Source organism: Hemiscyllium ocellatum, chromosome 5 (assembly GCF_020745735.1).
Source record: "Hemiscyllium ocellatum isolate sHemOce1 chromosome 5, sHemOce1.pat.X.cur, whole genome shotgun sequence".
Classification (NCBI taxonomy): domain Eukaryota; kingdom Metazoa; phylum Chordata; class Chondrichthyes; order Orectolobiformes; family Hemiscylliidae; genus Hemiscyllium; species Hemiscyllium ocellatum.
Genome location: NC_083405.1, coordinates 71,572,056 through 71,598,367, shown reverse-complemented (window position 1 = coordinate 71,598,367; position 26,312 = coordinate 71,572,056). Strand labels below are relative to the sequence as shown.

Sequence of the window (26,312 nt, the reverse complement as noted above, 5' to 3'; positions counted from 1 at the left end):
AATGATTTTCTCTTCCCAGTTCCAATGTTGAGATGATCCTACTTCAGCTAGCCAAATTCTCCAGTGTTTTTCTCTGGAAGAGTCTACTGACTTGTAAAGTGTGTAAAACAACTGATTCACTTGGAAAGTGTCTATAATTTACCAACTCAAAAATAACAGCTCACAGGTACTGCTGCAGGCGAGGTAACTGATATTCTTGAAATTTAAATTGAGTTTTTACTACAGAGAACAGACCAACTTCGGCTGGGCAGTAAAACAGCATGCCCTTCTGTGTCTTCCTCTCTGTGTCCATATCGCTCTTTTTTTTGAGTTCCAACTTACTCAGTTTAAAATCAATCAATTTTGCTAAAGAATAACTCCTCAGCTCCTGATTGTTTGCGCACTGCAGGAGATTACAGCCAAACCAAAAATAGTATTGAATTTCTTGCTGTGAAATTACACAACCATTTTTTTTTAAAAAAGGAAAATACAGTTCTTTTTACTTGCAGTCCAGTTTTCAAGAAACAGAAATGAAAAGGCACAGTTCTTATATTGCCTCAGAATGCAAGTAGGTGCAAATGCAAACTTTAGTTTATTTCAGCATATCTGAACGTTGTTCCAATGTCGTATAAAATAGATAAGTTATACCAGAGGTCTGTGGTGCTAAATTCTGTGATTGCAATTTAATCATAATGTAAATATTTTAATTTGTGCCCTGCAGCTCAAAGAATCCAGAAGAAGCTGAACTTGAGGATACGCTCAATCAAGTGGTGAGTAACAAAAAAAAAGCTTTGTTTCATTTTGTTACCTGTTTTAGTTTCTACAGAGTCCACTTTATTTATTTTCAGAAGACCTGCAGCAGTTTCAAAATATTTAACAATGTGTAAACCAATGTTAAAAAGTCTTTATTATGCCCTCAGTACATTTTCTGATAAATTAGAATATCCGATTAGTATCCAGAAGGATCTCGGCAACGTCTGACTTGAACAGTTAAGTGAAAAATAACTTGCCACAAAAGTACTGGACAATGACCATCTTCAACAGCAGGGCATCTAAACATCCCCTAATCCTTCAATGACCTTTTTCACAAATTCCACCCCCCCCCCCCCACCCCACAAAGTCCAGCATTTTTCTTGTAACCATTGTTTCATTTCATATTTTACTTGATGTACAAATGCCACAGCTACTTGTGCACATTTAATGTCAAGTATTCTGCAGCAAACCGCAGTCCCTTCTAATTATCTAAAGATGACAAATTAGAAGTGCTTTCTAATTTCCTGACTTGGCATTACCTCAGTGGCATGCAAGAAACTCTGCATCATTCAGCAAAGCAGTCTGCTTGGCTGACATCCCACCTATGAACGTGAAAATCCTCATGACCTGGGCCAATTGGATTGGCTGAAGTGTTTGCTTTTAAAGAAGATCTAACAGCATTCATAGGGCTGAACTTCACCATCCATTTCCTCAAGAATCTGACCCAATTCTTACTGGTACCTTGTAGAAAAGTTCTGTTCTTGAAAGAAGCCAGATTTCCATTGTACTGCAGCTGTTACTTGTGACTTTTCACAGGATGGCCAAAAACTAGGTCAGAGCGTGTTAGCCCTGGAGTTACAATGCATGATTGTTATTTGCATTCCATGTGTCTATCCATTTTGAAAGAAAGAAGAGCAAGACTGCACCTACATTTTTTTTGAAGCAGTGTTGCACACATCTTCCCCTACTTGAATGCTGCTTCAGATTCTGGATATAAGTTTGCTCAAAGAGCTGGAAGGTTTGTTTCCAGATGTTTTGTCACCATACTAAGTAATATAATCAGTGAGCTTCCGGTGAAGCACTGGTGATATGGCCCACTTTTTATTTATGTGTTTAGATTTCTTTGTGGTGGTGATACCATTTCCTGTTCTTTTTCTCAGGGGTTGGTAAATGGGATCCAAGTCGATATGTTTGTTGATAGAGTTCCTGTTGGAATGCCATGCTTCTAGGAAGCATGTACCTCTCTATGGCTTATCCTAGGTTCAGATTTTCTGACCTCTCAACTGCTAGATGGACTCAAAGTTATCTATACTGTTAGATTACTTGTAGGCCTTGGTAGATTTTTGCACATGCTTGCCAGTATTTGCATTGGGATTAATTAACTTAAAGGGATTTTGTGAAGCTTTGCAACCTTTAATGATGGACTGTGATTTAGAAAATTGCATTTGAAAAGCATAGGCTGAAGGTTGGTCAGAATTTCTTAACTGGAGCAATGTTAGAATTCAAATTTGTAACGGGTGGAGACTCTGCAACTCTCACCTGTAATGATGCTTTTCTGGTGTCTGGAAAAATGCATAGAAGGGATGCATTGATCATGGCTGTGGTCTGAAGTACTAAGTGACATAATATCAGATGTATTCAATGATCTTTGTCTTGATCTCAAACTTGTGTGCATCCAATTTGTGTTATTATTTTGTGTATTATATATTTAAATTAATCAATTTTGTTTTTACCAAGAGTCAATGATTAACTTGAAAGTATTTTCTTTATCCAATGGGCAGCAAATGTTATTCTAGAAATTTTTGACACCGTGTTCGCTTATTTTTAAATAAAAACTGCATAGATTTACATTGAATGTACGGAGCAGAAACACATGGCCAAACCATTCCATGCTCTGTGTATGCTCTTCATTCTTCATCTAAATCACTAACCTGAAACCTTCTCCCTCGTGCTTGCCTAGCTTTCAATCAGCTGTCTCTATGCCATTTGCTTCAGTTACTTTCTAGTGGGGAGATCTGTATTCTCTTTAGGAAAAGATGTTTTTTCTTAATTCTTTCTTTTGGATTTCTTGAGTGATTGTATAATGTTGACGGCCTGTAATTATGGCTTCTCATCAAAATGCACTCTGTTTTCAGACTGTTGAAACATTTTAAAGAGTTTAAAGATCTCTACTGAGTCATCCCTCAGCTGTTTTCAAGGGCAAAGAGACCAAACCTGTCCTTCTGTTCCAGTTTTGTACATACACGTTTCTGGAATCATGCTTCACTGTATTCTGTACCATGTCTCAATCATTTACTGTTAAGTAAGACCTAATCAGCTTCAGTCGATAAAGTCAATTGTTTTGTTTGATTTTTTTTCTAATACCTTACTAACCTTTAGTGCAACATTTAGTGATTGATGTATTTGCACTCTGTGATCCCGTTGTTCCTCTCAAATTAAATTTGCACCTTCTACCTACCAAAATATACTCCATTACTTTTATTTCCTGTGTTGAACTTCATTTGCTTACCCATTCTACACATTTATCATTGTCTACTGGGATTGACTCCCCCTTCTGTAAGGGACAGCATATGTACTTGGTCTTGCCAGTTCTTTTTTGAGTTCCTGGTTTATTGGTTTCTTTCTGATTTTGCTCCTTAATTGCTTCCTTTTTTTTCTGGGAGATAAGAGAGGCACAACACTGCTGGCAGATTTCAAAATCTTGTGTGCTGCATTTTTTTTTAATCTTTAAAACAAGTTGAGGTCATTGAAGATTTTACTTAATAAAGTGACAAAACCTTTGTTTTGTTCCTAAATACATGAGTCACGCACTAGATCTTTAGTTCAGCAATATGCAAATGTAAAACCAGTGGGGATCCAAATTTTCTTCTTTTTTGAGGTTAGACATGGTGGCTGTTGTGAAGTTATCCACCTATTTAATAAAGGTTTGAGATTTAGGGATCTGATTTAGTTGTTAAAATCTGTTTGACATGAAAGGCATACCGTACTATACTTCATTTGTAGAAGATCCAGCAGGGTTCAGAGTATTACGATTTGACACTGCTTCATATGCTCAGTTCCAGTAGGGTTTTCTTCCTGTCTTATACCAATCTTTCCCGTGTTTTTTATTTTATTTCATTTCCTTGTCTGCAATCATTAATTCATTCTGACTCATCAGATGTTGAAAGGCAAGTTTTATTATGAAACTGTCTTATAGGTGCTGCAATTCATATCTGTCCCACTTTCATTCTATTTTATACTCCATATTTCACCTCACTACTTGGAACCTCAAACATTTGCCTTTGCTTTACCTTCAGTCTACAAGCCAATTTTTCGACCACTGGTTGTAATTCCAACGTGTCCATTTCCTGCATGTCTGTTATATTTGTAACAAAACTTTTGTGCAAATAGCTGTTTTCTAATGTAGAATTTCAGTAAATATTGTTTTGATTTTACCCTTAAATTAATAAAATGTAGCAAGGCACTTCAAAGTATTATGTAGCAATATTTGACACTGAGTTGCATAGACCATATTGAGGAAGTGGCAAGAAGGAAATCATAGAGAATGGTTTTGAGCATGTTTACAGGAAGTCAAGGATGTGTAGAGTTTCAGAATCAGAATTCCAGAACTTGGAGCCTTGTTAGCTCAAAGGCATCTCCCGTGGTGGTAGAGAAGTTAATTATCTCTGAGGGTTTTGGGGTTGGAAAAGATTATTGCAGTGGAAGATCAAGGCTGTGAAAAGGTTTGAAACCGAGAATGACAGTTTTAAAATTGGACTGTTGCTTGACCTGAAACCAAATTAAGTCACCAAGTGTACTGTTGAGGGGTATCTAGAATTGATCCATCATTGTCAGCAAGAGTTGACCTCCAGTTTAGAGGGTCATTGTGGGAGGCTGGCCAGGAGTAACTTGGGAGAGTCTAGTTTAGATGTACCAAAGTCATGGGTGAGGGTGTTAGTGGAAGAAAACTGAAGTGAAAGCTGTGATAAGTAGAGTTGGAGATTTGAAAGTAGATTTACAAATGAATTGTGGATCATTTTGCTATTGTTGACACACGCTAAGATGCTGGACAAAGGATATGTGAGTGAGACTGATACAAGGCTATGAATTGGTCTTATCTCTGTTTGATACAACTGGAACAGTGAGGCTACTTGAAATGCTAAGGTAAAGGGGGAGTGACAGTGAATATGGATTGAGGGTCTACTTGGAGGGTGAGGTTAAGTAAACTTAGGAGGGTAGTGAACTTAGGAGAGAAAGAGCATTGTGAGTAGTCATGGGGTTTGAAAATGCCAAGAATTACAAGTTGCCCATTGCTGAGGAAGGAGTTTTGAGAAGTAGAATGAGTGATTATATTCTGGTGAGAGTTTTTTTTTAATGCTATTTGGGTGTAGGTAGAGAACAAGGATTTGAAATTAGGTGAAATATTTGAAGGTGGAAAAAGTGCCATAGGAGTAGGGTAAAGTGTAAATAGCCATGTCGACAATATGGGGTCTCAGTGGGGTAAATGTTAGAACCAAGTGGGACACTACTTTCAGGCAAGATGCCACTGTCTGACAACCAGGGTTCCATTAAGATTGTAATGTTGTTGCAGTCGCTTGCAAGAAGTTCATAAATGTATGGATATTCTGAAGGGACATCAAAGGGCAAGCAAGAACGCACCTGCTGGCAGAGTTTATAGGGATGAGAGTGGAAAGGGTGAATCATTCAGGAAGGATGTTGATAAGGTCAGTCCCCAGCAAGTGAGCTGAGCAGGAAATTTGGCTGAATATCGGGTGAACATTGACAATGCTGCTTTGTAATGAATTTCCTCAACAGGCCCTTCAGAGGAAGACCACGGCTTATCTCAGGGGAAATTTTAGTTCAATCTGGCTTTATCATTGTTGATGTATTTTATATACACCCTATACGTTTGATATTATTGTGCTAATCATTTCTTTTGAACATGGCTGGTAAATATTTTGTTGTTGTACAACAAATTTACTGCTTTTTGGTCCTAACCAAGCTTGGAAGTTTATAATACATGTCAAATTGGTTGGTTAATTTTCAGATGGTTGTGTTTAAGTATATTGAAGACAAAGATGTATTCCAGAAGTTCTATGCCAAGATGTTAGCAAAGAGACTTGTTCATCAGAACAGTGCTAGTGATGATGCAGAAGCCAGTATGATCTCCAAACTAAAGGTCAGTAAAACATCCTTTCGACTTAGTTAGTAATCGGATTTCCAATTGTTTTCTCCTGCTCTGGCTAAGATTAGCCAATTGGCCAATTTGGCAAAGATCAGATGATGATCGGAATGTCTTCGGTTTGTTTGGCTCAATTTCTCTGTAGGCACTTGAATTAATAATTGAGTCATTGTGAGAACGCTGATGTTTCACTAGCTTTTATTGATTTAAAAAGTAATTTAGTAATGTAGTGGGACATTGCAGAGCAGAGTGCACATGTGTTGCTATGGAGCTGTAAAGCTGTGTGCCTTACTCCCAACTTGATAATCTAAGTTGATAGCGACCACACGGGTGCTTTATTGTGTTCTGAAAATAGAATTATTATTTTCTTTCATACAAGACTAAAATTAAGGGCATGCATTGAATAAAGCAGATTGTTTTATGAACAAGTAGAAGAACACTTTTCAGAATTTCTTTGAAATGTTATGACAAACTTCAGAGTTTTTAATAAGCATGTGCAGCTGTGGTATGATGTTTGTTTTTCTGTAGCACGATTCTTTGGTTGAGAAAATTCTCACTGCTATAATCTGGCATCTTGTCTAAGAATGCAGCAACCTTGAGAATAATTGCAATGAGTTGAACTTAATAGGGCTTCAATGTTAATAGCATTTCTACAGAATAAGTAGAATTTCCCCAAAGACATTTTAGTCAACATTTAATGAAGACACTGTGTTGAATTGCAGTTCTGTAATGAACTTTTTTCTACATATTTCAGCAAGCCTGTGGCTTTGAGTATACCTCTAAACTCCAGCGAATGTTTCAGGATATTGGTGTGAGCAAAGATCTAAATGAACAATTCAAAAAGCATCTATCTAATTCTGAGCCACTTGATTGTAAGTATAACTTGAAGGAATGCATGCAATATCTTTCTAATAATGCAACCAAAAAGTCAAATTTTTCTATAAGAAGAGCAGTGTGGTCTCTCGACATTTGTAGAATTCACACACAGACTTGTTTGGTGGTTGGGTGACCATTTATATTAAGTGGGATTACTCCTTCTGTGATATAGTAGAGTGGTGTTTCAGTCATATATTTTAAATGTATATTAACATCCCACAAGGGATTTCAGGGTCTACCACTTCTGTAACATTTCTTTGTAATTTTGCTTGTTCTTTTCAACCTGTAATGTGGTTTGATGTTTTGATTCAACAAATAAAAATATTTTGAAAAATGATTTCTTTTTAACCTTCTTCTTTAGTGGATTTCAGTATTCAGGTTTTGAGCTCCGGTTCTTGGCCCTTTCAGCAGTCATGCACATTTGCACTCCCATCTGAGGTAAATTTGAGCTGTCTTTGCTGTTTATTTTACATGCTATTACAAGGTATTCATGCTTCGTAATAGAGGTTAATAAAATTCATTGAATAAACATCAGCTTTGTGTTACTGCAGTTGGAACGCAGTTATCAGAGATTCACAGCATTCTATGCCAGCCGACACAGTGGGCGGAAATTGACATGGCTTTATCAGTTGTCTAAAGGGGAACTAGTTACGAACTGCTTTAAGAACAGATATACTTTACAGGTGAGATGTGTAACTGTAAAGAAATAATCCATTTTTAACAGCAAAAACAAATGTGTTTGGTGTCATTAACAAAAGTTTATTTTGCACTGTGTGTAAAGATATTTATAAAACACATGAAGGATAATTAGTTTCAAGTTTTTAAAGGTTGTGGAGAATGCCATTTTTCTGGTGATATTGTTTTAGATTAAGAAGAGTAGAAGAAATGTAATTGCTGAGACGCATATATGCTCTTGTAGGTTTCATTATATGTGCATGAGGAATCCCTTGAATCATTGTGCAGAAGGAGGCCATTCTGTTTATTGTATCAGCATTAGCTTTGAGCATTTCCACCAATTACCTATCTTCTCCTGTGATTGTGTACATTGTTCCTACTCAAATATCATGTAATGCCCACTGCCTTTATTAGACCTGATTTCATCACAATTCTAGGTAAAGCTTTATTTTTATAATACATTTCCAGATCCAAACTACTTTCTTATCTCGCATTTTTTCTCATCTCGTAATTCCTTCTTTTACAAAACTATGTCTGTGCAGTCTGGTTCTTAATCCTCTGAAAAGTGAGACCAGTTTTGCCCTGTCTACTTTTGTCCAGACTCCTCATGATTTTGGAAACTTCCTCTTGGTCTTCACCTCAACGGGGAAAACAGTCCGAATTTCTCCAATCTACTTTCAACTGAGGTTTCTCATTCCTTGAGTCATTCTGATTTAAGTTTCCTGCATTCTTTCCTGTGTATCATATCCTTTCTAATCTGTGTGCATGCCTAAAACTGTATGCAGCACTACAGTTGAGATTAATGAGTATTCTAGTCCATCCACATAACCTCCCTGCTTCTACACTATAACTCTATAAATGAAGCCTAGAAAACATGCGGTTTGTACCCAACCTGTCACCTTTAATGACTTTTGCATGTACAAAAACACAGACACCTAGGTGTATACATACAATAATGGAACCAAGTTAGCCAACCTCCAGTCATCTGGTACCTCACCTGTGATACACATATCCCAGCAAGAGGCCCAGCAATTACTTCCTTAGCTTCTGACAAAGGTATAGAGTACAGGTGATCAAGTCCCAGGAATTTATCCACCTTTCTGCATTTTAAGATGTCCAGTGCTGCCACCTCTGTAATATGGACACATTTCAAGATAACACTGTTTATTTCCCCACGTTATCCAGGTTGCATATCCTTCTCCACAATAACCATTGATGCAAAATACTCATTTAGTATCTCGCCTATCTCCTGCGGTTCTATGCATAAACAGTCTTGCTTATCTTTAGGTATACTATTCCTTCCCTCGTTACTCTTTGGTCCTCACTGCATATGTAGAATCCAATTGCATTCTCCTTAAGCCTATTTTCCAAAGCTGTCTCATATCTCCTTTTTTGCCCTTTTGATTTTCCCCTTGAGTACAGAGGACCTCTGTTATCCGAATAAGATGGGCAGGCACTATTTTGTTCGGATAATTGATTATTCGATTAATTGATTCATTGCCTCTCCTCTGGGCTCGGAGTTTTCTGAAGTTTCCTTTTTCCTCGCTCTGCCTGCTTTGCTCCCTCTCTCTGTCTCATGATTTGTTTCTGAGCAGACACACACATCTGTGTAAGGGGCCTGCAGCATTGCTGAAGCCTGTCACATCCTTCCCCAAAATCAGTGCAATGGGATTGACACAGCGAGCACTTGCTAAGTCTGCTCCCTGTTCAGGAGACTAGGCAGCAGCACACCGTACACGAGCGCTCGCTCCCCACCTACCCCCAACCCTGTCCAGCCCCGTTCCCCCCCCCCCCGTCTGACCTGGCCACCACGCCCCCGACCCTCGTGAGGGGTCATGGGGAGACTGTGAAAATCATGTAAAGTATGGTACGTTTTCCTCCCATTTATCTTGGAATAGAATGGCAGATGTTTGCTTGGCTCCTCCTCATGGTGTAACTATCTACTTTTCTTTTCAAAGGCATCCACATTCCAGATGGCAATCCTGCTTCAGTATAACACAGAGGATGCCTACACTGTTCAGCAACTAACAGACAGCACTCAAATCAAAATGGTAAGAGCAGAGTGATAACATTTGCTATTCAAATAACCTTTGTTTAATCAAACAAGAATAGAAAATTTTATTTGCATAGCCCTTAGACAAAGAACAAGATTGTGAAAAACTTGGTATAATAGCAAGTAAAAGTGGTTGCATGTATAATACCAATAAAAGTGGTTGTATTATATGTAAGTCAGTTGTTTCTTGATGGTGGTCAGTAGGTGTAATTAATCAAATTTCTTGATCTCTGAGTAGTTGCTATTGATGAACATTACTTTGTTCAGGGTAGGAGAAAGTTTTTAGCTACAAACTTGGAATTGTAGTAACATTTTGATCTTAATTCCAGGACATATTGGTACAAGTTTTACAGATATTGCTGAAGTCCAAACTGCTGGTAAGTGCTAATTTCTTGTTCAAAGGCAAGTCATTGAATAATCAAAATACATGACTTGTTTTGATCAGTTTATTTTTAAAATTTAGGTTTTGGAAGATGAAAGTGCAAATGTGGATGAAATAGAGATGAAACCTGACACATTAATCAAACTGTACCTGGGGTACAAAAAGTAAGTGTTGTTGAAGTAGTAAAAGCCAGATTTGTCCAGCATATTTGAACCATGTTTTCTAAGCTGATTTGTTTTCCTGTAGTAAAAAGCTGAGAGTGAACATTAATGTGCCGATGAAGACTGAACAGAAGCAAGAACAAGAGACCACACACAAAAACATAGAAGAAGATAGAAAGTTGTTGATTCAGGTAGGTCCTCTTTGAGCTCTTTCATGCTTATCTTGTACTTGTCAGTAGCTCACATTGCGGTAGCAATTTGTTTATTTTACAATAGTAGCTGTGTATTTCTAGAAAAGATGAATAATTTCATTTCAAAACTGCAGAAATGTTTTGGTTAGTTTATATCGCAGATCACCGTAGAGAAATATGTCACTTAGTGCAGACCATATGCCCCATTTTCACATTTCTTGCTCTTTTTATATTAATTGCAAAATTTATGTTTGCAAATTTTTTACCAATACGTTTTTGTTTTGATTTTGTTACTGACACTTGTGCAGTACCTGCATTAGCAGGTGGGTTGAATATTCCATTTTATATTTCCCTCTAAAGTTTCTCTGCATGTTCTTGTTTTTACGCAATGTTCAATTTAAGTTCTGTATCAGCAGTACAAGAGAAGGTGACACTTAGTAATTTTATCATCACTTTATGGAAGTTTGTGGAAAAAAATGTTTAAATATTTTACAAATCATCCTACCTTGTGTGGCCAAAATTATAATTTTTCAAAGTAAATTATCCCAATGGACACCCAGTTAATATGGACACCTTGATACCAAATCTACCATTAATAATGCCAATTAAACAGAAATCTAAAAGGATTTCCATCTTTAGAAAATCTAAAAGGTGTTAGGGTACACTCAATGGAACAGCGTGACACATTTCACTTTGGAGAGACCCTTTTAGTCTCTGGCCTTAAATGGTTTAAGAACATTAAAAACTAAAAGAATACTTGTATTGTTGTGCATTGCTAGGAACGTTGATTGCTTAAGGGTGGAAGTCATTGGAAATGTTCCCTGGGACATTATAAGGTTGGAGGATATAAGGCGAGGTTATGTTGTTGGTTAGGCGTAGGGTTAAGGTGGTGTAATTAAGTGGAAACCAGGTCTTTTTTGCACCTTTTCTGTAGGTCCCCCACACAACTTATAAATTCATGTGATAAACAATGAACATGCACAGCCATTTTCCAAACCATGTGACAATCTTAAATTCAATGTGGATAAAGGTTTAAACAGCTCCAAAAATTACATGTCTATAGTTCAATATTTCTCTCAACTGCATCCATTATTTCTCCTTCATATTCTGCCTCCCATCCTTCCTTGACCTTTGAGTTTTTTGTTTGCTGCGTGCTTTTAGTGCTTCTAACTTATACATGAAAAACAATTTTAATTTTTTTTTTCCTTTATTGCTTTTACCTGCCCCCCCCTCATAATTTGCTGCAAACCTGTAGTAACTTTTTAAACGTAGATTTTTGCTCAGTAAAAGCTTTTGAGACTTGAATTTGAAAATGTTTAGGTTGATCAATGTTGCACAGATTTTAGCTGTCTCAGAGTGTTGCCTTAAGTTTATACTCTTGATTTTTTTTTCCTTAGGGGGAGTTTACATTTGTTCCTCTAGACATTTGTGTGTGTTTTCTTGGCCCTTCTAGAAGTTGGGGCAAATAGCATGAATAAACTGGCTGGGGATCTTCACTTAGGATATTGAATCTTCTAAAAAGCAGACTAATCTGTCTTTCAGTGAGACAACATTTGTGAAGCTGTGTATTTTTCCAGTCAGGGAATGTTCAGAGTACAGTTACCCTCACTTAGTAAAAAAGTTTAATCGTGGTTTGTCTTGTAGTTTTAAAAAAAAACTCTTACGTAGTGTTGAAAACTCACTTGTACAAAAGCAGAATACTGTGGATGGTGGAAATCTAAATGAAAGCAGATAAAACAAGATGAAAGATCACAGATGCAAAATGCTAACTGTGCTGCTTTTTCTGCAGAAGTGTCAGGTTCTTGGCAGTATTTCTGGTGTTTTCTGTTTTATTTTTCTTGAATATTGCTTATCTGGGCCCCTGCCTCAGTTCCTCTGCTGCTGAAACCATCAATCATATCTTTTTTCGTTCAGACATTTACTCTCCTTTCCTGACTGGCCTGCACCCAGCACTGATCCCTGTGGCATTTCGTTCATTACATGTTGCCAACCTGAAAATGACTCATCTATGTCCACTGTTTTCTATTACCTTGCCTAACCTTTTGTCCATGCCAATCTTTAGCCAACACCAGGATCTTATATTTTCTGCAATAACCATTGATGCAGCAACTTCACCTAATGCCTTCTGGAAATGAAGTAAATTGGGTGACCATAATTTCCTTTTACAAACTATGTTGATTCTGCTTGATTATCTTGAGTTTTTCTCAGTGCCCTGTTATGACCGATTTAATAATAGCTTCTAACATTAGCCAATGATTTCCTGCTTTTTTTTTGTCCCCTCCCTTGTTAAATAAAGGATTCACATTTATATTTTTCAACTTATTAAACCTTTCCAATTCTTGAGTACTTTGCAAAATTAGAATCAACTCTTCAACTGTTTCACGAGTCAGTTCTTTTAAGGCTATAGGATGAAGCCCCTTAGGACCAGGGAAATTGTTGCTGTCAACTCCAACGATTTGTTCAATATCACTCACCTTGTGACTATATAAGTTCCTTCACTGCTCCGCCATTCGTTTCCTGATCAACACCTACATCTTGCCTATTTCTTGTGTCCTTTATCATGAAGATTGTTACGTAATACCTGTTTAATTCCTATCTCCTGTCTCCTTATTTTCCATTATTAATTTCTCAATTACTTAGGACCAATGCTCATTTTGTAAACAATTTTCATGTTTAACTATTGAAATTCTTACTTTTAAAAAAAATTTTGGCTATCTTTCTTCAGTAAAACCATAGAAAAAGTATAGAAAAGACACTATTCAGCCCATTATGTCTACATTAGCCAAAAACAGAAACTAGTTACTCATTCTAATCCCACTTTACAGTTGCTGGTCCTCACTTCAGTTGTAGATCTAGCTACCTTTTTAAATGATTTGAAAGTTTCTGTCTTCACCACAAATCTGGGCAGTGACTCTAGTTGCCCACAATTGAGCAATTTTTTTTTCTCTCTCTATTCCTTCCAACCCTTGTACAAATTGAACATGCGCCATCTGGTTATTGACCCCTCTAAAAGGGGAAACAGGTCTTTCCTGTCTACCCTACCTAGGTCTGTCATACTTTTGTTCACCAGTCATCTCTTAAACTCTTCTATACCACAGAACACAACCCTAGCCTATCCATTTGTTTTTTTGTCATCACTAAATGGCAACATTCTTGAATATCTCATCTATGCGCTCTCTAGAGCAATTACAAGACCATAAGACATAGGATCAGAAATTAGGCCACTCAGCCCATCAAGTCTGCTCCACCATTCGATCATGGTTGATAAGTGTCTCAACCCTATTCTCCCACTTTCTCCCTGTAACATTTGATCCCCTCGAAAATCATGAACCTATCTGTCTATCTTAAATATACTCAGTGACCTAGCCTCCACAGCCTTCTATGGTATAGATTCACCACTGTCTGGCTGAAGATGTTTCTCCTCAAAACTGTTCTAAAAGGTCTTCTCAACGTCCATCTGTCCAGGCTGTTCAGTATTCTGGTAAGTTTTAATTAATCCCCCCCCTCATTCTTCTAAACTCCATTGAGTATAGACCCAGAGTCCTCCAACGTTTCCCCCACGTTAAGCCTTTCATTCCTGGGATCATTCTCATGAACCTCCTCTGGACCTGCTCCAGAGCTAGTACACCCTTCCTGAGATATGGGGCCCAAAATTACTTACAATACTCTAAATGTGGTCCAACCAGAGCCTTCTAAAGCCTCAGAAATACATCCCTTTTATATTCTAGTCCTCTCAAAATAAATGCCAACATTGTATTTGCCTTCCTAACTGCCGACTCAACCTGCAAGTTTACAGTAAGAGAATCCTGGACTTGGACTCTCAAGTCTATTTTTCACTTAAGATTTTTGAAGATTCTGTGCCTCTATTTTTCTTACCAAAGTGTACGACCTCACTTTCCTATGTTGTATTCCATCTGCCACTTCTTTGCCGCCTTCAGCCTCCCCGCCTCCTCAATACAAGCTGCCCCTCCACCTATCTTTCTCTCATCTGCAAACTTAGCCAGAATGTCCTCAGTTCCTTCATCTAGATCAAAGTGAAAAGTTGTGGTCCTAACACTGAACCTTGTGAAACACCACTAGTCACTAGCTGCCATCTTGAAAAGGACTCACTGCACCCTGCTTTCTGCCAAGCAACTAATCTTCTATCCATGCTAGTACCTTGTCTCTACCACATGGCCCCTTATCTTACTCAACAGCCTCCTGTATAGCGCCTTGTCAAAGGCCTTCTGAAAGTCCAAGTAGGTAACATCCATTGGCTGTCCATAACCTGCTGATTACCTCCTCAAAGAATTCTAACATTTGTCTGGCATGACCTCCCCATGATGAAACCATACTGACTTCATTATGTCCTGTACTTGATGACCAGAACTCTCTCCTAAATTCTGGCTGTCGCCTAATCATCACTTCTTTCCAGAGCTATCTCTGACCAACCTGAATTTGTGTTTTTCTAAATGATGATTTAATCTGTCTCTCGGACTTGATTTCAATAATTTACTCAATACCAAACTCAGACCAACTGGCCTATACAGACAATCCTTCACATCCTTTTTAAATAAGAATGTCGGTCCCTCTCATACTTATAATATCTAATATTTTATGCTACACTTTATATACACTCTGATATCTGCATTGATCCTCTCTTTGGGGGAGACAGATATCCACATCATCTTAGTCAATGCATAACTGCCTATGTATATCTGACGGGCCTTATCCTTTCCTTAGTTATCCTCTTGCTCTTAATATATTGGTAAAAATCTTTGGCAAGTAAAACAAGGATAATGTAATGAATTTCCCTGTCCACTCTTTGCTTTCCTAATTTCCATTTTCTCTCCAGCTCATACTTTCAGTTTTTCTCTAGGCTTTCTGCAGCATTAAGATGTTTGTGACCGTCATAAGCTTTCATTTCCTGCTTTATGCTTGTAGATACCAGGTGATCTCTTGATTTAACAATGCCACCCTTTTCGATTGTGGGGACATGCCTACACTGTACCAATAGTCAATCTTGTTTTTGAATGTTTTCCACTGTGTTGAGCTATGTTTTTCTTTTAATAGCTTATGGATCATACTGTAAAATTTATTATTTCCCCAGTTTAGAACTTATATTCCTGTTCTTTTCTCCATCATAATACTAAATCTAACTGTTTTATGGTCACCCCAAACAGTCTCCCAGTGCTGCTTTATTCATTTGTTCAGCTTCATCTAGAATTATGACCCTTCTGATTGGTCTTGTTTTGTGTTGGCATTTTTCAAAAAAAAACTCCCTCGAATAAAGTTCAAGGATTTTTTGTCGTCTGTGCCATTTACACTACTCATTTCATAATTAAGAATAGGGTACTTAATGTACCCAACTATTGTTTTCCTGTGGTTTTTACACTCAGAAAGGTACGTACATATTTGCTGTTCTCTCTCACTCAATGTTTTTCCCCCTTTTGATAATCTCTTTAGTCATACTTTACTATTTTTTGTATTCTGTCTTATTTTGAGACATGCCAAGATCTTTATGATGAGGTTTTTTTTCTTTTTGATACTCTTTTTAAATTTTATTTAACACGCAGTGGAGTATCCCGTGTTTTTTTTTCCTCTGTTGAAATGTATCTATCTTGTATATTTTGTAATGTTCTAATTTGTCAGCTCACTTTAGCTTTAATAATTACACGTTTGATAAATTATGAATAAACAATGACCAATTATTTTAAAAGTCTTGGACCTGCTCTTTCCCAAAACTGAACACAAATTCAATAATATTATGATTGCCACAACCTGGGGCACCTTCACTGAGATAAATTAATCCTATCTCAGTGCACGATACCAATGTTCTTCAAAGAAAGTATCCTGAAAATATTCTATGAACTCCCCAACAATTATTGTTGAATCTTTTTGACTATTAGACTGTACATAACTCCCAGAAGTATTCTTCATCTTCAGCAAAACTACTGCTATATCCTTGTTTTACTCTAATAAGTAATAACAGAGCCTTCTCTTCAGTGTTTCCTAGCTTTCCGTCCTCTCTACGTGTCTTTCATGATTCAAGTCCCAGTTTGTCATATTATAGACTTCACTTAGAATGACGATCAAATTGTAATTAATTAGTTCTGTTTGTTCCATCAGTTTATCTGTTTTGTTTCAAAAACAAGTATTTAGGGGGAAATACTTACCTAGTTATGCAAACTGTTAGAACACTTGGGAACTTGGGGAAATTAGTGGTGATATCTTCGGGACAGTCCAGGTCACAGTAGAGGAGGTGTTAGACATATTAGAATGTGTAAAGGTGGATAAATCTCCTGCTCCTGACCAGATGTATCCACGATCCCTGCAAAAGGCTAGTGAAGAAATTGCAGAGACCCTGGCTATGTTTGCATCATCATGAGCCACTGGTGAGCTCCAGGAAGACTGGAGGGTAGCAAATGTTGTACCCGTATTCAAGGGCTGCAGAAAGAAACCGGAGAACTATAGACAGTAAGCTCAACATCTGTGATAGGTAAGTAACTTGAGGGATAAGATGTACACTCATTTGGAAAGACAGGGTTTGATTAGGAGTAGTCAGCATGGCTTTGTGTATGGGAAATCATGCCTCACAAATCTGTTAGATTTCTTTGAAGTGACCAGGAAGGTTGATGAGGGCAGGGCAGTAGACACGGTCTATATGAATTTCAGTAGGGCCCTTAATAAGGTTCCACATGGTAGGCTGCTCTGGAAGGTTAGATCACATGGAATCCAGGAAGAGCTGACAAATTGGATACACAATTGGCTTGATGGTAGGAAGCAGAGGGTAATAATGGAAGGACGCCTGTGATGTTGGAGACCTGTGACTAGTAGTGTGCCTCGGACCAGTGCTGCGCCCATTGCGGATTGTTATCTCTATCAATGATTTGGATGAGAATGTATGAGACATGATTAGTGAGTTTGCAGATGACACTAAAAGGCAGTATTGTGGACAGTGAGGAAGATTATCAGAAATTGTTGAAGGACCTTGATCAGCTGGGGAACTGGGCCGAGAAATGACAAATGGTGTTTAATACAGATAAGTGTGAGGTCCTGCATTTTGAAAAGTCACATCAAGTAGGAGTTTAATGGTGAATGATAGGGACTTAAGAAGTGTAGAGGAATAGAGGGACCCTGGGGTTCGGGTGCAAGTTCTCTGTAAGTGGAGTCCCAGGTAGACAGGGCAGTGAAGAAGGCTTTTGGCACACTGGCCTTCATCAGTCAAGGCATTTAGTACAGAAGTTGCGAAGTTGTGTTGCAGTTGTACAGGACATTACTGAGACTGCACTTGGAGTATTGTGTTCAGTTTTGATCACCTTGCTATAAGAAGGATGTTATTAAACTGGAAAGAGTGCAGAAGAAATTTACAAGAATGTTGCCAGGACTCAAGGGTCTGAGTTAGAGGGAGAGGTTGGACAACTTAGGAGTTTTTTCTTTAGAATGTAGGAGATTGAGGGGACATCTTATGACCATGAGAGGCATTGGTGGGGTGAATGCAATCTGTGTTTCCCAGGGTTGGGGAATCAAAGACGAGAGGGCATTAGTTTAAGGTTGGAGGGGAAGGAATAAAAGGGAACATGAGTGGCAACATTTTTACACAGAGGGTGGTACGCATATAGAATGAGCTGTCAGTGGAAGTGGTTGAGGCAGGTACATGAACATGGTGGTACAGTGGTTAGCACTGCGCCTCGCAGCGCCAGGGACCTAGGTTCGATTTCTGCCTTGGGTGATTGTCTCTGTGTGGGTTTCCCCGGGTGCTTCCACAATCCAAAGATGTGCAGGTCAGGTGAATCGACTGTGCTAAATTGCCCGTAGTATTAGATGCATTAGTCAGGGGTAAATATAAGGTCGGGGAATGGGTTTGGGTGGGTTACTCTTCGGAGGGTCAGTGTGGACTTGTTGGGCTGAAGACCCTGTTTCCACACTAAAGAGATTCTACGAATCTAACAAAAGGCATTTGGACAAATACGTGGATAGGGAAGATTTTGAAGGATATGGGCCAAGTGCAGGGAAATGGAGTTCATGTGGAAAGGACACTTTGGTCGGCATGGACCAGTTTGGGCCAAAGGGCCTGTCTCTGTACCGTAGGACTCTATGACTAGCTGAGCACACTTCAAGTAGAAACTTTCAGTACTGATGACAATGACCTAAAGAACCCACTTCTACCACACCAGTTTTTGAGTCATGCATTAATTTGTATAACTTGATTTGCCCTATGCCAGTTTACACATGGCTCAAGTAGTAATCCAGAGATTACAATTTGAGCTTCTGTTTAAATTGGTGTCTGTCATGGGTGCATACACATTCTAAACCCTCGCTCTTCCCCCTTATCATCAAATGATTTTTGGTAACAGTTATGTGAGGAGCATTGTGCTCGGGATTCTATACAAAATAAGTTTTTTTTAAATAAAGCTGACAAGCTGTATAAAACTATATCATTCTTTTCTGAAAGTGGACTTCCTGCTTTCTGCTAAGTGCAGAATGAGTTGAGACTAATGGTGAAAAATAATGATCTGTTTTGGCCGTATCACTTTGCTAAATAAAATGATTGCTTATAAGTTGGACTGTGGAAAATTGGCTTTTATTTGTGTCTTTTTGAGAAGATCTTCCCTGTTCCTAGCTGTGGAACTTGAAACGTTCCAGTCTGAAAGACTAATTTTAAGCTCATCCTCAAATATATTTTGGTGCATTATACAGCATGTAAATTCTGTTTCTTGTAATAGTGCACTTTTAAACAGATTTGGGAATCCATGAAACTGGCAGGGCAAGGTGAGAAATCTGTTAAAGTATGTGGGATCCTTGACTTTATAAACTGTGCACAAAGAAAATTTTTCAAAGCCTCTTCTAAGTTTTCATTAGGCATCGTATTGTGCCCACTGTGCATCAATGTCAATAACTTCAATGAGCTAACCAAATGCAGTGTATCCAAGTTGTTCAATGCTAGATGGAAAACTAAGTTACAAGGAGGAGTCAATAAGGTTTAAGTGGATGGTTATAAAAATGGCAAGTTAAAGGTAGAACGTTAGTGATTTTTTAAAAAATCAATTTAAGTAAATGTTATTTAAGGGTGTTTGTATATTACTCACAGCAGCAACTTATTAATTTCAAAGATGTTGGAACAAAATAAAGGCAAATAAAATTCCTTATGTAATTAGATGGAGTTTTAGTGAAAGTACAGCTGGAGTAATATGTAGCTTTAGTCTCCTTATCAAAGGAAGAATCCACTTGTTTTGATTGCACCCTATGTCTAAGTTTTTTTCCTGAGGGAGGGTGCTATCTTATAAGAAGAAATTGAGTGATATCCTTTAGAATTCAGAAGAACAAAGATTGTTCTTGTTCAATACCATAAAATTTTTAGTGGGTTTGTAGGATAGACATTGAGACGTTGCTTCCTCAGACTGAAACGGTCATAGTCTTAGGGTAATGGGTTAGCTATTTAGGTAAGAACTTTTCTCACCCAGGGATGTGGTTGCTCAACATCAAGTATACTAAAGGTATATCAGGGCTTTTTACTTTTGGAAATGGGTAAAGGGCAGAAAAGAAAGATGGCCAATGACAGAATATTAGCTATGATCTTCTTGACCGATGGTCACATCGAGGCATATGGTCTGCTGAGAAAGTTCCTTTGTCAAGTAACCTGAAATTGCCCATGTATGCCACATAAAAGGAGGGAACATGCCTAAAGCTGCTCTTGTTTCTTGTCTAAAATGAGGAAAAACTTTGGATAGAATAAATAAATGGATGAGAAGTGAGAACAGTAATCACAGAGACTGGGAAAGTGCACCATCTTTCTAGTCCCATTACTCCATGGGTTGCAACATCAAATAAAAATACTATATTCAGTATCGAAGTAACCAAGTAAATAGCTTATACAGATGAACCTTGATTATCCAAACGAAATACTGCCCATCAGGTTTTAAACAAGATGATCTACCAACTAGGTTTTTTGATAAACAAAATTATGGAGTTATCAAAACAAACTTAAAATAAAAATGTATTAATTAGAAAAACACACTTAGTAACATAAAAGCATAAATGCTTAGTCCTATAACTATCCTGTTCAGGAAAAGAGAAGAATCTCTATGGATCTGTCAAAATGCTAGCTGATGGATTTTTCTTGGTATCAAAAGAATGAAGTGTGGAATGTGTCAAAGTCTGTGGCTTTCTTGTTCTAACTTTTGCCATGACATTATTGATTGTGCAGTCCTAACTTTTGTAGTGAAGTTATTGATCATGCACAGTCATCTCTGGTGTCTTGAAGAAAAAGCTCGCTCAAGAAAAATAAACTTTGTTTTTTAAATTATTCTTTCAAAAAACAAAATAAAGTTCATCCTGAATTTATGTGGAGGATTTTCTTTTGAGAAAATAGAGATCAACTGGGCAGCTTATAGCAAGCTTTCCTTCTGCTCAACTTGTTCTTAGCAGGTTTTCCTCCAAACTCCCCAGATAAAATAGTACTTTTCCAAACCAGTCCCATTGTGGTCTACAGCAAAGTAAGCAGTTATCACCATGTGACTTCCATACACCTTGTTTTAAAATAAGACAATCCAATGTCTTGCAATAACCTCTTTTTAAAGAACTACTGCTTTGTCCACAAAGTTTGAAATTAATTCCTTTTTTCAGACCCCTTCAAAACTTGAATCTGCCAAGCAAAATCAAAGCACATTAATAATGACAATAATTGGCAAAACAAACCAACTTCTAAAAGGAAATTTTGTAAATACTCAAAGGGAAAGAGTTTGTGCATGGTCCAACAATGTTGAGCTTAGGAGAAAAAAAGCATCTTTGTCACTTAATCATTCTGCGGTTTTAATCAGCAGCCAAACCTAGGAACAAGTGGTTTAATCCCTTTATTCTTTGATATTCATTATATCACTAAGGCCGCAATTGTACGAATAATGAAGATGAGAAAAGTTCTGAAACATCAGCAATTACTGGCAGAGGTACTGAACCAACTCTCGTCCAGATTCAAACCCAGGGTTCCAGTTATTAAGGTACGTTAACCAGATACTTGCATACAGCTTATCTTTTACTTAATTAAAAAAAATTAATGTATTATCCACAAGGACAGCCAAAGTGGAAAATTATGACAGTTTTTCTTCTGCCAAGTGGAACACCTTTTGTGCGATTGCCTTACTTAGAAGGAAGGCACACCTGTTATTGATGACTTGAAAAGCACATTAAACTGCATATTTTCCAACTTGTTTTCAAACTCTTGAAAGTTTTTTTCTTAGATAGAATTGTTTGGTGATTTTAAAAGGGGATTGTGTAATTGGGTATAGAAATTTTATGAAGTAAATTTTAAGTTTTTGCATTGTTAGTGTCTTCAGAGATGGCAAAAAGTATGAATACAAGTTACGTTGCATAAAAGGTTGGCTTCAGAAACAACATTCCTAATATGTTAGTTACATTAGATAGCTTAATGTAATCACAGGAGGTGATGCTTAAAAGTAATTTGCCTCTAAATCAAGCTTGGATTTTTATAGAAAATTCATAGTGATTTTAGGCTTATGGTCATTCCATCCATGGCTTTGAGATGTTGAAGCAATGTATAAGACAGGAGCAGAAGTAGGCCATTTGGTCCATCAGGTCTGCTGTGTCATTCAGTGAGATCACGGCTGATTCGATAATCCTCAGATTTCCTTTCTTATCCTTTCCCCATGCATGTTGATTTTCTGAGTGATGAAATATTGGTCTGTCTCATCCTTGTATCTACTTACCAGCCCTATTATACTCCTATGGTAGAAAATTCCACTTGCCTTTCCACTTATTTTTATCATTGGTAACTTTATCAAGAATTCATTTAATTCCCTCATCTTAATCATTAATTCATATTGTAAGTAATTGTCATTCTGGCACTGATCAGGAGGCTCTTCAGTAGTCACAGGTTGCCATGCTAATATACTACACGCAAGACTTTTGAGTTCTCTTATTAAAAAGGCTTACTGCAGTATCTTTTTGAATGCCATTTGGAAATCTAAACACATTACATCTACTGGTTTCCCTTTAATTATCATGCTTGTTATCTCCTCAAAGAATTCTAATGATTTTGTCATAAGGAATTAGTTGGATTTTCTCACCTTGGTTTTGTCATTTGGACAACTTCAGTATAAGAGTTGCTGTGATGGGCGCTGATCATCATCAGCAAACATCCCCATTTATGACAGAGGAAGAATTAATGGAGTGAGTGGCCGGTTTTTGTACTGCATTATGATTCTCAAAGGGCCACAAATCAAAATATCAACGTTTTCTAAATCCTCTGCCACATAACTCTGTGCCACTGTGAATATTCACCACAAAATAAAATTGATAAAGTTGCTAACCAAGGACAGAAGTATATAAAATTGATTTGCTTTTGTTTGGACCAGTTCAGGTAACAGATTGTGTGATGGGGTCTCTTTAGCAGTCCCAAAGTGTTGTTGACATCCCCAAAATCGCACCCCTATATATCAATCACCATCTTCAATAGGGATGAAAAGGAAAGCAAAATAGATAATGTATTACTGGCTGAAATGAGAACACCTATAAATAAAGAAAAAGTATCTTGCTGATATTAGAAGCCCATGGCTCGTAATTCAGATTCCAGTGAATCTGATATTGATCTGCTAAATATTTAATGAAGCCAACCAAATCTATTTTTTTGCACTTTGCTAAATTTTCTGAAGACTCTGTAAAACATCCGATCATGGTAAATAAAATGTACGACATAAGATTGAGTGCATCCAGAGCTGACCAAAGGATTTCACTCCTTATATTAAGATCACAATTTATTTTGTCCTTTTAAGCATTCATTGATAAGACTGGCCATCCTACATATTTAGTCTGTAAACTATTGATAGAATTAACAAAGGACACTAACTAGCCAAAGTTTGCAATTGCTGAAAATATTAAGTCAGACTTAAAATGGTCTGAAATTAATGTGAATTTGCAACGGATGATTGTGGAAATAGTTTAATGTGTTTTTTTATTACAAAGGTGGGCATATCGTGGTAAGTAAGTTGTTGGAGGGGATTCTGAGAAGCAAGATTTACATGCATTTGGAAAGCAAAATTAAGGATATTCAACATAGCTGCATGTGTGTAAAATGATATCTAGCTAACTTGACCAAGTAATTGTGAAGAAGTGACAAAGAAGATTGATGAAGGCAGAGCAGTTGACATTCATATGGACTTCAGCAAGGCATTCGACAAGATTAGATCACATGGAATCCAGGATGAGATAGCCAATTGGATACAAAATTGGCTTGAAGATAGGAGACAAAGGATGGTGATTTGAGGGTAGTTTTTCAGACTGGCGGCCTGTGACCAATGGTGTGCAGCAAGGATCAATGTATTCTGTTGTTTGGTGAGGCAGGACTTATATACTTATTGGTAGAGACCTGAGAAGTGTTGCCAAACATGACACCCAAGGGTATGGGTGTATAATTCCTTGAAAGTGGAGTTCTGTGTAGAAGGGTGGTAAAGAAGGTACTTGGCATGCTTACCTTCATTCACTCAAGTGCCTGGAGTATGAGTTGGCTGAATAGAAACCACAAGAACTGCAAATGCTGTAAATCAGAAACAAAATTAAACCTGGAGAAGCTCAGCAGGTTTGGTAGCATCTGTGAAGAGGAATCAGAATTAACATTTTAGGTCCAGTGACCCTTCCTCAGAACCTTCCTTTCAGTTCTAAGAAAGGGTCACTGGACCCAAAATGTTAACTTTGATTTATCTTCACAGGTGCTGCTAGACCTGTTGAGTTTTTTCCAGCAACTTCTTTTTTTGTTTTTTTTTGTTTCTGAATAGTCTGGGGCTTTTTTCTCTGACCTTTAGAGGTTTTTAAACTCATCAGGGACATGGGTAGGGTGAATAGGCATAGTATTTTTTCCCAGGTTAGTGGAATCCAAAACTCTCAAGGGCATAAGTTTCAAGTGAGATGGGAAAGATTAAAAATTGAAGGGGCAACGTTTACTCACAGGGGGTGTTGTGTGTATAGAATGAGCTGCCATAGCAAGGGTTTAGAGGGATATGGACCAAATGGGACTAGATCAGTTTAGCAAGGATGGGTTGGACAGAATGGTCTGTGTCCTTGCAGTACAATGCGGGATTCTTGAGCAGTTGTGTCATTGACAATGGAGTAAGCAATGACTTTCGTTTCAGTTGCTGATTTGTAGAACTGCTTATTGGCTGTTGTTAACAACACACTGATAACTGTTTGCTACTTCTGAAGATGCTACCAAGGGCAGAGTTTTAATTTATTGGCCATTGTTATCTTTTGACTTCTGCCTCTTTCCCTTCTTGCTTTTAAAAAAAAAATCAGATTACAAAATTATTTTAAAAGGACAGTAACATTTAATTGCAGTTAATGCCTATGCAAAGATTTGAAGTGAATTAAGCATAATGTATGTTGGTTATTTAATAAATATTTACATAGAAATCTGGTACCAGAGTTTGGCCTGTATGATTTATCAAGAATATCAGTGATACCCTCCAGTTATTGATTCTCGACTTGGCATGAACATTCTTTGTGTAACCAAAACAGCATTTCATACTCCAGAGTGGATCATCTTGTGCTTTCTTAGAATGTTGACTTAGTAGTATATTTGATGCCTGATTTTACGTAATTGTTTAATATTTGACAAGAAACTTTGGGATCAAGTTACATTCAGATGTTTTGGTTTCTCAATCTCTGCCATTATACACATTTACATTACACTCACTTTTCCAATATACATGTCATGCATTTGCTGATATTAAATTCTCATCATATACACACCTGTTTTAACTCATTTATGTATTAGCCTGGTTCTCAAGGTGATGAATTTTCTATTTACTATTAGCTTTTTGTCACTGGTAATGAGAACTGGTTAGTTTGATGTCTCATTCACAATATTTAAGATAATTTCCAAAACAAATTCAGAACAGAGGTTGATTACTTCCAGCAAAGCATTTTCAATTCATAACTAGCTTCTATTCAGTCATTTGATGCTACTCATCAATTCTATAAACTGTATCCTCCTTTGTTAGTTATCCTTCCACTCCTTCACAGTACTACTGTCATATCCCTGTCCAGCATATTTTGATAGCTTTAGCCACAAGGCAATGTTTCAATCTTATGTGGACCAGCAGGTCTAAATGTGGAGTTGTACTTTCAGTTTGACTAGTGACAAAGATGTTGCTGTTACCCTTGACGGGAATCGACTGAATAGAAAGAATCAGCTAGTTAAAATTCAGGTTAAGATTTGATTGTGATTCAGTATTTGGTTTGGCTGCAGTATTTCCTATTAGCCTTTGTATACATTCCAGTACGAGGGAAGATAAACAATAGAATTGATTGTTTGAGTGAAAAAAGCATGGACCTTCATTGAGTTTGGTTTTTTGAACTTTAATGTGTGATTATAGCCATAGTTATTTCTGGTTGGCCACTGTTTTGAAATGTTAAATAGTCCAAATTAAAACATAAAGCAACATAAATTAGTTGTCAAAGTTACCTTAAAATATTACTAAAACATTGACTAAAGCAAGTTTATTTTTAATGATTTCCTTGTCAATGTATCATGTAGCTTTAAATGCAATTTTATATTGTAGCATTTAAATGCTGGAGCAACATTCAGGACGTCCTTTGTGCATTGCTTTAAAAAGTGATTCACTATTGCTTAAAATAATGAAATTTCTCTGCAATCAGTTGTAAAATGTTATTTCCAGTTACATTAATGTAAAGTCGACAAAAACAATTATTTTCCTTTTATCTATTTAGAACCCCAAACTTAATGTATAATAATTCAAAATACATGTGATCCTAAGACTGGTAACAAAAATTCACATGACACAAAGTTGGTCACTCAGCTGTCATGCACATCTCCTGTGTTGTGTTGGTAATTTTTAAAACCTATTCTGAGAAAGCAATCTTTGAATATTCCACAGGTTGGTTAGCCGTACAGCATATTTTAACTATCACTGGAAGTTGGCAAATTATTGAACTAGATTAGCCAAAGTTTGGCTTTGGTCCTCAAATCTTTGAATATTGACCAATTTAATCATTTAAGTGATTGAGACTTAGATTGTAATATATTTGCAGTATGCATAATTTGGCACAACTGAATTAGAATTTATCTGTGACT

General features: G+C 37.3%; 1 protein-coding gene across 1 annotated transcript in view; it reads left to right on the top strand.

Moving 5' to 3' along the window:
* The window catches only part of LOC132815738 (cullin-1), a 131,994-nt gene that overhangs the window by 104,483 nt on the left and 1,199 nt on the right, over positions 1–26,312 (top strand). The window contains exons 12-21 of the mRNA XM_060824852.1: positions 701–749; positions 5,759–5,890; positions 6,648–6,765; positions 7,131–7,207; positions 7,321–7,452; positions 9,403–9,495; positions 9,827–9,874; positions 9,961–10,043; positions 10,126–10,231; positions 21,094–21,207. Of these exons, the coding sequence (XP_060680835.1) occupies positions 701–749; positions 5,759–5,890; positions 6,648–6,765; positions 7,131–7,207; positions 7,321–7,452; positions 9,403–9,495; positions 9,827–9,874; positions 9,961–10,043; positions 10,126–10,231; positions 21,094–21,207 (952 nt within the window). The remainder of the gene's footprint in view (positions 1–700; positions 750–5,758; positions 5,891–6,647; positions 6,766–7,130; positions 7,208–7,320; positions 7,453–9,402; positions 9,496–9,826; positions 9,875–9,960; positions 10,044–10,125; positions 10,232–21,093; positions 21,208–26,312) is intronic.